Source organism: Muscardinus avellanarius (genome assembly GCF_963383645.1).
Source record: "Muscardinus avellanarius genome assembly, chromosome: X".
Lineage (NCBI taxonomy): Eukaryota > Metazoa > Chordata > Mammalia > Rodentia > Gliridae > Muscardinus > Muscardinus avellanarius.
This window is the reverse complement of record NC_137792.1, coordinates 37,584,042-37,600,106: the sequence shown is the minus strand read 5'-3', so window position 1 is coordinate 37,600,106 and position 16,065 is coordinate 37,584,042. Positions and strand designations below refer to the sequence as shown.

Genomic DNA, 16,065 nt, shown 5'->3' with positions numbered 1-16,065 from the left:
AATTATATCATCTTTTATGTAGTACATTTAAAAATATTCTAGGCCAGTTCTAATTTTACAGTTTTATTATTTTAATTTAATGTACCAAGTAATTAAAAATTGCTACAAAAAAAGAAGATGAAATGATTTTAGTTAATTTCCCCTCAACAGAGTGAAAAGATGATAAGTGGAGTAATGGAATAGAGCCCAACACAGTTCCTGGCACATAAAGATAATAATTAAATGTTCTTTAATGAATACAGAGTGAATAATTTCTAAGTTTTTCTAGACTTTGGAAAAGGCACCATTTTTAGTACCATATAAAATACAAAGAAGATATGTTGACATCTTTATATTAAAATACTTCCATACAGAGGTTACACAAGCCAAGTGTTATTGAATCATTACATTCTCAGATTGCTTTGATTCCCTTTTCTCTTTGCTCTTGGGCTTGGTTCTCAGGCCTAAGTCATTTATAATTGTTGAGAGTCAATTCTTCATGGTTATCTCACATTTCTGGACAAGTGGCTAACAGAAGCATTGATTTTCTTGGTTCTGGACTGTTTTATTCAAGGACATTTATATGTACAAACAGCTTTGGAAGATATAGTCTGTCCCTCTAGAACAAAGTACAGGTTTGCTTCTAGCCTCAAAAGAGAAAAGTAAAGGGTGTGGTAGTGCATGCTTATAATCCCAGCATTTGAGAGGCAGAGACCAGCGGATTACGGTTCACAAGACAGCCTCAGCTACTTAGCAAGGCCCTTCACAACTCAGTGAGACCCTGCTTCAGAAATTAAAAGATCAAATGTAGGGCTGGGGATGTAGATTGGAGGTACAATGCCCCTGGGTTCCATCCCCAGTGAGAGAGGGGGGGGGGAGGAGGAGGAGGAGGAGGAGGAGGAGGAGGAGGAGGAGGAGGAGAAAAAGGAGCCTTGAGGAGGAGGAGGAGGAGGAGAAGGAGAAGGAGGAGGAAGAGGAGGAAGAGAAGGAGAAGAGAGGAGAGGAAAGGACAGGAAAGGAGAGGAAGAGGAGGAGAGGAGAGGAGAGGAAGGGGGAGAGGGAGGGAGGGAGGGAGGGAGGGAGGGAGGGAGAGAGAGAGAGAGAGAGAGAGAGAGAGAGAGAGAGAGAGAGAGAGAGAGAGAGAGATGAATGAATCTCCATCCAGAACAAAGGGTAAACATGCTCACTGTTCAGTCTAAGGCTGCTAATTGCTCACTGTAGAAGATTTGTGTTCCCTAAACTCTGGGTTCCTTTCCTGCTGTGTAATCCACTGCATGTGCATCTCTGGTTCTTTCTATGTCCTCTAGTGTACATTAGGACTTAGGAAGCTGGTGTAAAAAATGCAGATAGTCTGTTGCCACCATTACTGCTCTTCAGTAATAAACTGCCCTTTGTCTTTAACCAGAAGCACATAAGCATCAGAAAGTTAGAAGGAAAAGATGGAAAGAGATAGAGAACCTTTTTACCAGAACACTGGCTGAAACTATGAAGCCTCTAGTGACTCTGAGTTAATGTGGGGACATTTGGGTCAAGGTGAACAGAAGCTGTAGAGAGAAAAGGAAGAATAGGTTGGTAGCGGAAAAAAGATTCCATGAAGCTTCAAGCAGCCTAAACTCATCATGCTTATTGAAGCAGTAAATCACAGTGTTGGCACCAACTGTAATAAAGCTTTTTAGCCTCCCCCCCCCATTTTTGAACTAACAGTATGCCTTTTAAGAGCACCTCGCTTTGGGGCCTAGTGCCTTCTTTAGTTACTTATATTGTGTGCTAGTGGCTAAAAATGAGGCTATTTGTTCTATGAAAAGACAATAGCAGCAGTTGCATTTTGGGTCACTCAGCTAATGTACCCCTTCTTCGTTCCCCACATGCACACCAGTCTTTATAGTGTATTAAAATACTTCCTTGCCGGGCATGGTGACACACGCTTGTAATCCCCGCGCTTGGGAGGCGAAGACAGGAGGATTGCACAGGTTTGAAGCCATCTGTGCTGGCTTAAGACACTCTGTTTCCAAATAAAAATATAAAATATGTCTGCGAGTGTAACCCGGAGGTAGAAGGTTTCCAGGAACCCCAATACCACCCAGAAGTCTCATCTTCTTCTGTTGTTAGAAAAGCATTCATGGTTGTTGGTTTTTTTTTTTTTTTTTTTTTTTTTGGTGGTGGTACTGGGGTTCCTGGAAGCCCGTCTATCTCCGGGCTACACTCCCAGACCAGACCTATTTTATTTTTGGAAACAGGGTCTCCTAAGCCAGCGCACGCGGCTGGCTTCGAACCTGCGCGATCCTCCTGTCTCTGCCTCCCAAGCGCGGGGATTACAAGCATGCGCCACCACGCCCGGCTTCATGGTTGTTAATACAATATATAGTAACTTGTTAGCTGCATGATTAAGTAGTTGTATTTTACTTCATGCCACAGGGACTTTTATCCGGCGTCATCGGATTCCTCTTCCACCTCCTGATGATGATCAGTTTTATACTGTGTATCATTTCAACATCAATATTGACATCATCTTCTATGGCCGAACATTCAAGATTTATGAATGTGATGCATTCACGAAAAATTTTTTGAAGAAAATAGGAGTGAAATTAAATCCTCCCGGACAGTGTCCAGAAGATCCTTACATGAAAATGAGGAAGGAGGTAAGAAGTTGATGTATCCATGCGTTCTTGTCTTAAAAATAAGTATCCTCTTGTAGGTTCTATGAAGTAGGTTGCAGCTGTGAAAGAGCTTCTGGGGCCATAATTACTCAAGTTGTCCCATTCTCCCTTAGGTTGGAGGGAAGGCTGAGTTTTGGCTCCAGAACAGGAATGATCTCATAACTACTCCTTCCCCCATACCCAGTTCTTCCTGTAGAGGTTCCCAGCCAGTAGGAACATTCAGTAAGCTGCGTAGATGGGACAGTTTCTAGGAGCCCATGATTGGTTTTGTGGTCACTGACAGTGTAAGTTGGGCCCACACTTTCTTGGCTTGCCTTTTCCAGTTTTAGTTGCCTAAGTCTGGCTTGACACTCTTTTATTTCTATATTACTGATTTAGTGAGCCAAGCCTTGGGCATATCTCTTTTCTTCTTCTCAGGACTCCCAGTATTTTATGGTGGCATTGGATGCTAAGATGTTCTTAAATAATGAAGAGGGCCATGAATCTGATGTTTCCCTATTATGAAAGGATACTTCTTTTCAAAGTCTGATCCCACTTACTATGGAGAATAAAGACTCAGTATTTTTGTTGCTGTTATTTTTGTGCAGTTTTAAAAAAGGATCCTTTGACCCCAAATTTTGTTTCCTAGAAGAATCTGAATACCTAAAAGGGAAAGTGTTGTGTGGAAGGTCACTATCTAGGCAATATTCTTTCTGGGTCTGGAATGTAAATCTCTTGACTCTTACCTTGATTTTTATTATTTTTTTAACTTTTTTTTAAATTGGTGCACTGTATTCATACATCATAATGGGATAAAAAAAAAACTTTTGTAGACATACATGCACACATCGCCCAATTAGCCCCTACCCGATTCCCACCCCGTTCCCTCCCCATCCCTCCTTCCCATGCTTGGCTTAGTGGTTGACATCTAGTATTATAGCAATTTATCCAAAATTAACAATGATAATCTCACAGAACAGTTTCATTTGTCTGATACCAAGCTTTTGATGACTTAAAGATAACATTTCAATATTTCTTTTTACTTTCTTTCTTACCAGAGAATATTTTTTTAGGTGAAACTGTCATACATTTATTTACTTATTTTTCAGAAAAAAATCTATCCTAATATGGAATATGGACTCTAGATACCCAAAATGATCTCAAAAAAGAACAAAGAAGATGTATATTTTCTGATTTAAAACCATATAAAGCTACAATAATTGAAACAGTGTAGTACTGTTCTAAAGGCAGATATATAAACCATTGGAGTTAAATAAAAGCCTAGAGATAAATTCTTCCATATATTGTCAAGTTATTTTAGACAAGGTTTCCACAAACATTTGGTGGAGGAAATAATAATCTTTTGACTAAATATTGTTGAAAAATAATAATTACATGAAAAAGAATAAAATTAGACCCTTACCTAACACCATATACAAATATTAACTCAAAATAGATAAAAGACCTAAATATAAATCTTAAGACTATAAACTTTTAGAAGAAAATCTGGGTCATTAAACCTCACAATATTGAAATTGGTAGTTATTTCTTGGATATGATTTCAATGGCACAGGAAACAGAAGGTTACCCTAAAAATTCCCTAAAAATTAAAATTCCCTAAAAATTAAAAATATATTGTATATCTAAATTAAAAATATATTGTATATCCAAAGACAATGTAAACAGAGTTAAAAGTTACTGATAGAATGGGATAAAATATTTCCAAATGCTATATCTGAAGGTATATTAATATTCCAATTAGAAATCCTAAAAATTAGCAACAACAAAAGCAAACAGTACAATTTAGAGATAGGTAAAAGACTAACATAAATAATGAATCTCCAAAGATAACCAATCTTAGTTGTCTGTTGGATGAAAAATCTTTTTTCTCTGGTTCTGGTGTGTGTTACCTACTTCTTCTTTGTAGTTAATCTCTTTGAGTATTTTCTCTAGCGCTGGTTTTGAAGACATAAATTCCTTCAGTTTCTGTTTGTCATGGAAGCTTCTTATTTCTCCATCTAATTTGATAGAAAGTTTTGCTGGGTAGGAAATTTTTGGCTGGAAGTTGTTTTCTTTTAGAGTTTGGAATATGTTACTCCAAGCCCTTCTGGCTCTCATGACTTGGTTTGGGAAGTCTGGAGTGATTCTAATTGGTTTGCCTCTGAATGTCACTTGGCCCTTTGTTTTTGTTGCCTTTAAGATTCTCTGCTTGGCTTCCACATTGGTCATTTTGACAATTATGTGGCGTGGGGATCCTCTTCTCCGATCCTCTCTAAAGGGGGTGCTATAAGTTTCCTGGACCTGTGTATCGACCTCTTGCTCTATGTTTGGAAAATTTTCTGCTATTACTTCCTTGAAGAGATTGCTGATCCCTTTGGTATCACCTTCTTTTCCCTCCTCTATTCCAATTATTCTTAGGTTAGCTCTCTTAAAATGGGCCCATATTTCTTCAATGTCAGATTCCTGCCGTTGGATATTTTTTTCTAAATTAGAAACTATGCGTTCATTTTTGGAGTGATCATCTTCTAAGAGCAAAATTCTATTCTCCATGTGGTCTAATCAGTTGTTTGTAATTTGAATTGAGGCCTTTACTTCATTAATTACATCCTTTATCTCTTTTTGGCTCTCTCTGAATTCTTTTCAAAACAGCTCTTTCTACAGTTATTTTCCTGATTTGATCTTCTAGAAATCTCTGAATTTCTGTTTTATCGGGTTCTGATGTTGTGGTGTTGTGGGCATTCATTGCTCCATTGTTATTCCTCTCTCCCATGATTTCAGAAGTTTGTGCCTTCTCTGGGTTCTTCCCTTGGGTCACTAAGACTTCACTTAAGGTGCTCTGGATCTCAGTCCCCACTACTCCTTTACTGGGTTGTATCGCAGAGTCTCAGACCCTGGGAGTCAATCGAGGCTTCTTTAGACCACGGGGGGTGCCAGGTTGGGCGTTCTCCTATGGTGTGATATCTCTGCCACCACCACTCCCCCACTGGGTCAAGTCCCTGGGAGTCAGTACTGGGATTTCTCCTCTGTGGCCCGCAATTTGACCCACTGTTGTTGAGTGCGCAGATGGAGCTGTAGTGGACTCGGTGAATTCGCTGCTGTTGCCGCCGGTGGCAATATGGTGCCGCTGCCACGCCCTTGGCCATGAGGCTGGCATATTTCTTCTCTGGTTTTGAGCTCTGCTCTGAGTCCCTGCAGGGTGTGCTGAGTCCAGCCACTGGGATCTTTAGATGCTCCCTGTGCTGAAAAAGCTACCGAATCCCGCCTGGCTGTTCCACAGTGGCTCACCTCGGCTCGCTGTCCGCCCCTCCTCTCTGGAGCCTGGTGGGCTGTTGAGTGCATTGGTCTGGTGCCATTCGGTGAATTCGCCACTGCTGCCGGCAGTAAGGCGCTGCTGCTGTGTCCTCGGCCGTGAGGCTGGCGTGTCTTCTCTCTGGCTCTGAGCTCCGTTCTGAGTCCCCTCCTCTCTGGGGCCTGGTGCTGCAAGGAAAGATGGCGCCCGCCGCTCCGCGCCGTGGCTCCGGCCATAGCACTGCGATCTGGTTTCTTTCTGGTGTCTTGTTTTTCCAGCCCTCTTTTTCTCTGTCCCTTGTAATTACATTTTTTGTTTCTCTCCTGATGGTGTTTTCTGACTATGAAAGGCGCTGTTTTTGTAGTAATAGAGATTGGTTGTTAGCAGGGCTCGTAAGCCCCGCTTTTCTCCGTCGCCATCTTCCCGGAAGTCTGATTTTTATTACTGACACTTATTTTCCTTTTGTTTTTTATTAACATATGACAATACTTCCAAAATATGCAGACATTAAGTATACTGTTCAATGAATCTCAACAAATGCATATACCCTTATACCTATACTTAAATCAAGATGTTGAACATTTCCCTTTTCCCCAGAAAGTCTTCATATGTGCTTTTCTAATTGGTTCCTCTCCCCACACAGGGACAATTACTTTGCTCATTTCTATTCCCATAGATTGCTTTCATCTGGTTTTTATTGTTTTAAAAGCTTATAATCCATTTCCTTGCAGAAAGATAACATAAATTTAGAATAAAATTTTTTTTTATTCTACTTTGATCTCTTATTAAAAGCTCTATTTAGGATCATTCATCTCTACCTGCCTACTTGCCCCAATTGAATTGTCCTTTAACATTGTAGGCATACAACCCTACTGAGAAATATATACGTAGTATTGATCCTGGAATATTCAACGTAAAATGCCTACATATTGGTATACAAAGAAAATTTTTTTGACTTGGGTTAATTTTAATATTTCCAAATGCCCTAGACAAAAGGGTTGAAATAAGTACAGACTCTTTAGAAGCACCAGAGAGAATCTGAAGGAAATGGATCCATATTAATTACCACCCCTTGCAAATGGGTGTGTTCATTCACTATGAGTTGGCATTACATGATTGTGATTGTGAAGGATGATATATTATTTGAAATTGCAAAAAGCATTGTGGAATTTCATAGGTTTATAAAGAAAAAAGAAGTTTTGTGCCAGGAATTGAGAATAAATACCAAGAACAGCCAAGAAATGTTTTAAGTAATTTCCTTTCAGATCAGAGAATCACTTTAGCATTTATTCCCTGAGGGAGAAAACTCTTCAATAAATAAAGAAACCTTTGGAAAATTAGGAGTTTAATAAGAGGCTTTTATATTGACTTTTATGCATTTAGTTCTTTAGTGTTTGCTGCCTTGAAATGTAAAATTAAACAATTTAACTTAAATTGAATAGGATCCCAATGGCATATAATAAATACTGTATTTCTTAGAGATTTTAGAATGCCAAAGAAACATTTTTAAATCTACAAAAATGGGGTACCATAATTTGGCTTAAATATTAAGGATAAGGCTAAAGAAATTCAGGAAAGCCATTATGTCTCCCCTCCCCCCTTGTCTTGGGGTAAGACTATACTAAGACTGCCCTGAATAGATAGAAGAGATTTAAGAATTTACAAAAAGTTTGTATGATCCAATTTGGGACAGCACTCCCCTTGCCAATTAGTACTTCTTCATATAACAAACTTATTTGGGTACATCAGATGGAATAGCTGCAGTTTTGCTCCAAGACAGGGCTGAGAACATGCAAATGGAGGGAAGAGCTGCCCAAGAAGACTATAGTTACCCTCTTTCTGGGGTAGAGGACAGCTGAGATAGGAGTTGATGTGGGCTGGAAGTTTTCCATTTGCTCTGCTCTCATTCCCATTGGCTTTTTTTTTTTTACTTTTTTTTACTGGTGCACTGTATTCATACATCATAATGGGATAAAAAAAAAAACTTTTGTAGACATACATGCACACATCGCCCAATTGGCCCCTACCTGATTCCCACCCCATTCCCTCCTCATCCCTCCTTCCCATGCTTGGCTTAGTGGTTGACATCTAGTATTATAGCAATTTATCCAAAATTAACAATGATAATCTCACAGAACAGTTTCATTTGTCTGATACCAAGCTTTTGATGACTTAAAGATAACATTTCAGTATTTCTTTTTGCTTTGTATCCTTGATATCTAAAGCCTTTTTGAGCAAAATGAAACTGAATATTTCTTCCTTTTTACCTTCACAAAAGTCAGGATGAGTAAGAAGCATAAACATATAAATGTCCAGTGAAAAGATGAATTTTGAGATATAATTAACATAGAGCCAAATGTTCAGTCTTAAAGTATACAGGATAATGATTGATGAAAATGTATTTCTTTGAGTAAACAACATAAACATCAAAATGTAGACTATTTTGAATTGGTGGTGTAACTTAGTGCCTAGCATGTGCTGAGGCCATGGATTGCATCCCCAGCACTGCAAATTTTTAAGAAAAGATGGATGTAGAATATTTGTTACTACAGAAAGTTCTGTTGTCCCCCTTTCTGATCAAGACTCCTATCCAGAGGCAAGTACTATACTGATTTCTGTCACCATAGATTAGTTTTGTCTATTCTGAAACAAAAGTTTAAGTCTTTGAGAAAAGTCAGTTTTCAAAAATACTGCAGAAGTATAGTTAATATATTACAATAATGTTTAGTAAGATATGAAAAGCTTCATAATACTTGCTTAACTATATTCTTAAGGCTAAAACTGGTTATAAGCCGGGTGTGGTGGCGCACACTTGTAATCCCCACGCTTGGGAGGCTGAGACAGGAGGATCATACAGGTTCAAAGCCAGCCTTAGCTACTTAGTGAGGCTCTCAGCAACTTAGTGAGACCCTGTTTCCAAATAAAAGTATAAAATAGGTCTGGGAGTATAGCCTGGAGGTAGAAAAGCCCCTGGGTTCCACCTCCAGTACCACAAAATAAATAAATAAATAAATAAATAAATCTGGTTATAGATGCATATTTATGTATGTCATAGTTGAAATCTTTAAAAAGATCACAGGCTAGTCTTAAGAAAATTTATATCAATGTATTGCTTGCATCCCAGATGTGTTTATGCAAAACCTGCAACTATTTCTAACTGACGTTTTCTCCACTTGCAGAAACTGGAATTTGTACAGCCCTTTCGTCCCTATGAATCCTTTGACACTCTGAAACAGTTCCTCCAATATGATGGCAAGGTGTTGCGTTTCTTCTGCCTATGGGATGACTCAGATTCCTTGTTTGGGGACCGTAGAGATCTCATCCTGCATTACTTCTTGTCTGATGATACTATTGAAATCAAAGAAGTATTGCCACACAACTCAGGCCGCGATGCTATGTCGTTGTTCCTTCGGAGGAGTAAACTACCCAAGGTGAGCAGTGATAGCAGAATCACTTTCTGAGTTTGTTTATGAGCCAAGAGATGGAAGTGATTGTTTGGAATGTTGTGTGTTATGACACTGTGATGACAGCTACCATATACTAGTGCAAATATTTAGAAAATTTTCATTTTGTACCCTCAATTAATATACATCTATGAAAGTCATACAGAGAATCTGGCAAATTAGTTGGAATACTCTGTACTAGCACAAGTAAACAACAAAAGTCAAATGTAAAAGAAAGTACCTATTCAACATTGAGTTCATTCTAATGAAAGCAAGGGGCCCATTGTAAAAGAATTGCTCATGCTCTCAGATGAGGCACTGGTATATGGACCCTGCAGCCTACTGAGGAAAGCCTATAGTGTTGGGCTGTGTTGTGAATATGCATACACGTGTATCTGCACATGCTTGTACATGTGCACATAAACACACACACAAGTATATACATAGAAGTGACTCTTCTGAGTGTAGGGACTAGTTACCAACTAGCCATGGTCTGGTAGCAGGAAAACCTTTTGCAATTTACTTAAAATTGAAAAGAGTTGTCAGACAGATTTATGCAAATAGTCATTTGAAAGCTAATGTAACTTGGGTGCAGCAAGAATGGCAGAGACAGATCTGATTGGAATTATGGATCAGCCTCTTTATAGCTATGTGACTTTGGACAAGTTACTTAACCTCTCTGAGCATCTCTAAAAAGCAGTTAATAATGCTTCCTCTTGAGATAATCATAAGGATTGAATGAGATAAATAGTACAAAAATATTTAAGGACCAGTTAACACGTATAGGGACAGATAAAAACCATAAATGTGAGCTGGGCATGGTGGCTCACATCCATAATCCCAGTACTTGAAAGGCTGAGATAGGAGGATCACATGTTTGAGGCCAGCCTTGGCAATTTAATGAAACCCTGTTTCAAAATAAAAAATAAAAAGAGCTGAAGTGGGGATGTAGCTCATAGGTAGAATGCCCCTGGGTTCAATCTCCACTATCAAACAAACTAACAAACCACATAAAGGTATATTTTTTCACAGCTGTAAATTATATTTATAATTTGTTTTTTATTTCTAATTTGGATGAAGTATATTTACTTAATTCTTAGTAATCTTGAAAAGGTTCTGTAACATCCATTTCTTTTTCTCTTTTTTGTGAATGAGGATTGAACTCAGGAGGATTCTACCCTGTGGTAGGTACTGGTGAGGTTTGGCTCAGGGACAGGTAATAAACTGAATAGTTCTCACTGGAGAACTGAAGGGATGGCTACTTGTAGGGTGGGAGGTGTTGGGAGAATGATAGGGCTTTCTCTGGGCTATGAAGGATATGTGGAGTATAGGCCAGCCCACAGGGGTTATGGCAGCTGAGGGACAGGTGGAGGGACTGTGTGTCTTTCTGTGGATGGTAGAGAAGAACCATATAATGCACATTTCCCACATGTGTTTCTTCACTGCACCATCTCTGTGTTTTGAGGTCATCTATCTTGTTTTGATTTTGTCTTTCAGTATGGACCACCTGGAATCTATCAACCAGGCCAGATAACAGATCAAACAGTTCTCAATGTGTATGGTAGCATGTCAGAGAAGCAAGTGGATGGCTTCCTTTTGGATAAATTTAAGGCAAGGACCCTCATGCTTTATTACTGTTTTCATTGTGACTACCCTGGAACCTGAACAGTGGGGCCATTATTCTTCCCATATAAGATTGTGAAATGAAATCAATAAATATATACTAGCATCTAGCAGTAATAAGCCTAAGTACATATACTAATATATGTACTGCGTTGCTATTTGCAGGTGCTGCAGTGTTAAAATAATGCTTTAGAATATTCACAGACTGGTTACTTTTTATTTGATTTTAAAAGTTTAGTTTTTTAAAATTTCTTCTTTTCTTTGAGAAGGGGTACCTAGTTCTTTAGAAGGTCCATAATGCCAGTGCTATGTTCTTCTGTTTTTATTAGCTAGGAAAACTGAAGCAAGAGTTTTATAAAGACAGTGACCTGTCTGTAGGATCCGCCATCAATGTGTGGGGAAGGAAAGTGCTCCTCTGCGACTGTGATGAGTTTACAAAGTCTTATTATAAGAGTAAATATGGAATTGGTAAGTGAGACTTATGCCAAGTAGAAAGTATTTTAAAACTTTGACCCTTCCCTAGTTAGGATTTGATCTTTGAGTTTTAAATACTAATCTCATAATTGCTCCCATTCATTGTGTACTTGCTATATTTGAAGCCATTGTTGTCTCATATGTTCCTAACAATAATCCTCTATGGGTAGGCTCTTATCCCCATTTTAGAAATGAAGAAAACAAGGCTTGAAGGGGCATATTTGTCCAAGGTCATGCAGCACGCAGAGTGAGCCAAGATTTAGTCTTCTCTGCCTGATGCCAGGGGCTTCTGTTTTCCTATATAGTCCTCTGCCTCACTAGGATATGGAATAAATGTTTAGATTGGACACTTGAAGTAGAAATCTCTTCACTTAGTTCTTGCTTGCTACAATAGAAATACTTGAGTCCTGTAGAGAATTCTCTTGTGCCGATTTGCTCCTTCCTAGTGAAGCTCAGCCAGGTTTCCAGCTTCTCTCTTTATAGCTAGCAATTCCATTTCAGTTAAGGTAGTTCAGAATGAAAACTAGTGATTTACTAAGCACCTACTACTTGTGGGCCACTGCAATGGACTCAAGAGATACAGTTGTACAAGAAGCTTCTAGGCTTGAAGGGAAACTAGGACCTGCAGTAGAATACTACAGTGTTATGAGAGTCCTAGAATCAGGCAGAGGAGGTGATGTGAGCCCTCAAGCCTAAATCTTCATTTGTTAAACTCACAATTTTGGTCTTCTGAGGACCTGCCAGCCAGCCCTGTCTGCCCCTTTCTTAGGCTTTCTACCTAGTCTCCAGATACCTGTTGCTGTTAGGAATTGGTAAGAGTTGACGATCTCCCAGATTGGGGTTTAAAGCTGGGTGGTGGTAGTTAGTCCTATACAAGTATTCCCTCAGTATCTTCAGGGTTTGGTCCCTCGTGAAATTTGAGGATGCTTAAGTCCCTTACATGAAATGGCTATCATGTTTTCTTAGAATGTACATACATCTTCCCATATACTTTATTTTAAAAATAATTTTTGAGACCAGGTCTTTCTTCCCAGGCTTCCCTAGGTACCTGGGATTAAAGGTGCATGCCACAATACCTGGCTACTTTAAATCACCTTTAGATTACTTATAATACCTAATACAATGTAATAAATGCTATGCAAATTTAAAAAGCTTGTTCATATTCAATACAGACACAGTCTTGTTCCTGGATATTTTCAGTCCATGATGGTTGAATTTAGGAATGTAGAATCCACAGATTTGGAGAGATGATTGTACTCTCTGAACCTTGGACCATTCATACATATACACTTTCCTGAGGAGTGAGATAGAAGCCAGAAGCAACTATAACTTCTTAAAAGACCAGATGCTTCATTAGACTCTGAGACAGGAGGATTACAGGTTGGAGGCCAGCTTCAGCAGTTTGTCAAGACCCTTAGCAGCTTAACAAGGTGTTTCAAAATAAAAAGTAAAAGATCATCGGGGGTATAGCGAGCATGGAGGTAGAATGTCCCTGGGTTCAATCCCCAGTGCCCCCCTCAAAAAAAAAAAGACTAGTTGCTTTGTCTTGAGAATGAGATTAGGCCCACTTTATATGTCATGGTGTCCCCATTGTGTAGCATTCCTGGCCTCCTGGGAATCTTTATATTGTAAGAGAAGGGATACAAAGCACAAAGGGGTTAGAATAAAAAAGACTCTCGGTTTCACTCTTAGGTTCATTAAGGGAATTTGTTCCGTTGCATCTGCATGTGACATTAGTCAAAATATGTGGGCCAAATTGGTGGGCTGTTTTATTTTCTAAAATTGGTTTTTAGTGGACGCAGTTGAGCATACTAGCTGAGGATACTGTGGACAAGAGGCAGCCAGGAATGTGCAGCTGGCATCTGCTGTAGAGAAGCTGCTAGTGGCCCTTAGATCACTGGGAAGAAGAATTTGGCCTTTAATAAATCTAGATTTCTGTTTAGAATCAGTAAGTCTTTGATGCAGAACTAAAATTTAGTAATGGATCACTGAAAACCATAACGTGCAGAGGAAGATTACCTTCATATGAAGAATGGGTGAAAGATTAAAGACCACCTTAATATAAAAGGATATGGTAAAGATTCCAAAACATCATAGAATTCCTTAAACATAGGGCCTAACATTTGGTTGTTTATCAGCTTGGTTTTGAGAATATTAAGTTTGTATGTGGGAAAGTGAATGTCATACTGGAGAGACTTGATTACATTGCTCCTGTCTTAGCAGTCTTAGCAGCTTCTATAGTGAATTTCCTTCCTAAAGCTGTATGAATATCCTGGTGTGCTCCAAATTAAGCTGGCCTGGGGAAATGTATCCGCTTTGAATACCCTGTAGTCCATTTCACTTGAGTCTTAGTGCTCATTTATTTTATGTCTACCTCTTTTTTTCACTCTGTAGACTTAGTGTTTTATGTTAAAAAAGTAGTCTGTGCCTTTAAAGCTAATGTAACACAAGCATTATGTATTTAAACAGAAAATTATGCAAATGTAAAATTATGATACATTTCATAGTCACACTGACTTTTTATATTTCTCATAACATATGTTAAAATATCCCGTTTAACAGACACTATTATTATACAACAGTTTTTGAGTTAACAGTGTACTTAATGTAATTAATGACTAGAAATTGTGTCTATAATGGACTGAGGGAGAGTGAGTGGATCAATATTCTCCTAATCTTTACATTTGCTTTTTCTGATGTTTTGGTAAGGTTAAATTAATATACTCAATGTTACTTATATATGGTTATTTTTGACATTTAAAATATTTGTATCAGCAAACTTTATTTTTCTTCATGAGTGGCTGTGACATATTGGTAAAAATATTTGTAAGGATGAAAAAACTCAGTCACATGCTTTAACAGTTGACATAAACATTAAACAAATTAAATGAAGACTTTATTCAGTATTATTGTAATGATGATAGGGTATAGGGGATTAAATTTGTTTATAATTAATCTGGGCCTTGGCATTTGTAGGATTGACCAAATTTTATATTGTATATTTTGGTATCCTTGAAGCCCAAATCAGGACAGAGTGCCATCAATAATTGTGGTCCCATTTCCTCCCTTGTCAGTTATTGTCATCAGTAGAACACTGGGGTGTCTCCATTGTACAGCACACAGTATATAGCTGACAAGTGCTAACAACACAGCTAGGTACTGCTATAGCAGGAAGCCAGTGGAGATTTCTAAGACATTCTTCAACCTGGATGCTTTAGAACCTTCTCCTACCTAGTGGCATCCCAAGTTATTTTTGGTAATAGAAAATGACACACAAAGAGAAGTTAGCCATTAGTCCCAAGAAGGTGCATGGATAAACTTTCTGCTTATGTGAACAGAAGGCTTGGTAGATTTGGAGAGAGATGTGAATCCCAGTCTGACTCTTAAAATGATTTTTTGATTTAAGGATTCCAAAGAGAATGTTGTTCCATAGATTTCTTGCACATCATAATCTATTATAACCCCTCCATTAGGCAGGTTGGACTTCCTGGTCAAGGAGGATTGATTACCAGGCTGGGCAAGTTAGTGAGATCCTGACTTAAAATTAAGAAAAGACATGGGGATGTAGCTCAGTGGTAGAGTGCTCGCCTAGCATGTGTGAGGCCCTGGGCTTGATCCCCAGCACTGCAGGGAGAGAAAAAAAAGAAAAAGAATGCCAAATTATTAAGACAACATTTGGCCAGTGCACTGGGCTGGAGCCTCTGCAAAGGAAGAAGCTTAAAGATTAAACTTCATTAGCTTCAGGTAAATGCATCTCTGCTTGTATTCAATACCTAGGTGAAATTATTTCAGTGAAACATTTATTTTAGGTTCAAGTAATTGGTGAGTGACACAACATTAGAGCTATTAAAGTCTTAGGAACCTCTAATCCTCAACCATCTTTGCTTTATAGGGGAGGTTAAAAAAAGCCAGATTGTTAGGTCCATCCATGCCATCTGGTGAGATGAGATCATAATCCAGTTCTATCCCAACTTCTTCAACTTAAGATGATGTTCAACCATATCAAATAGGGAGTGAAGCAGGCAAAATAGGACCAGGTTTGTCTAAGTAGTCCAAGAAGTTTGTCTCTTTTTTTTACCTCCCCAATAAAGCAAAGATGGTTGAGGATTAGAGGTTCCTAAGACTTTAATAGCTCTAATGTTGTGTCAGTCACCAATTACTTGAACCTAAAATAAATGTTTCACTGAAATAATTTCACCTAGGTATTGAATACAAGCAGAGATGAATTTATCTGAAGCTAATGAAGTTTAATCTTTAAGCTTCTTCCTTCGCAGAGGCTCCAGCCCAGTGCACTGGCCAAATGTTGTCTTAATAATTTGGCATTCTTTTTCTTTTTTTTCTCTCTCCCTGCAGTGCTGGGGATCAAACCCAGGGCCTCACACATGCTAGGCGAGTACTCTACCACTGAGCTACATCCCCATGTCTTTTCTTAATTTTAAGTCAGGATCTCACTAACTTGCCCAGCCTGGCAATCCTCTTTGCCCCAGCCTCTTGAGTAGCTGGGACTACTGACTTGCGTTACCATACCCAGCTGGCATTTTTTTTTTATCTTAAGAGCTTCCAAATTATATAGCTGTAGGCCTCCCAGAGCCTGGGATCTATGGATTATTAGAATATAAGA

General features: G+C 38.7%; 1 protein-coding gene across 1 annotated transcript in view; it reads left to right on the top strand.

Annotated features, from left to right (window-relative positions):
- EFHC2 (EF-hand domain containing 2) overlaps positions 1-16,065 on the top strand; it is a gene marked incomplete at both ends in the record, with an annotated part of 177,241 nt that overhangs the window by 79,841 nt on the left and 81,335 nt on the right. The window contains 4 exons of the mRNA XM_080719441.1: positions 2,395-2,618; positions 9,084-9,335; positions 10,845-10,958; positions 11,300-11,438. Coding sequence (XP_080575567.1) covers positions 2,395-2,618; positions 9,084-9,335; positions 10,845-10,958; positions 11,300-11,438 — 729 coding nt within the window. The remainder of the gene's footprint in view (positions 1-2,394; positions 2,619-9,083; positions 9,336-10,844; positions 10,959-11,299; positions 11,439-16,065) is intronic.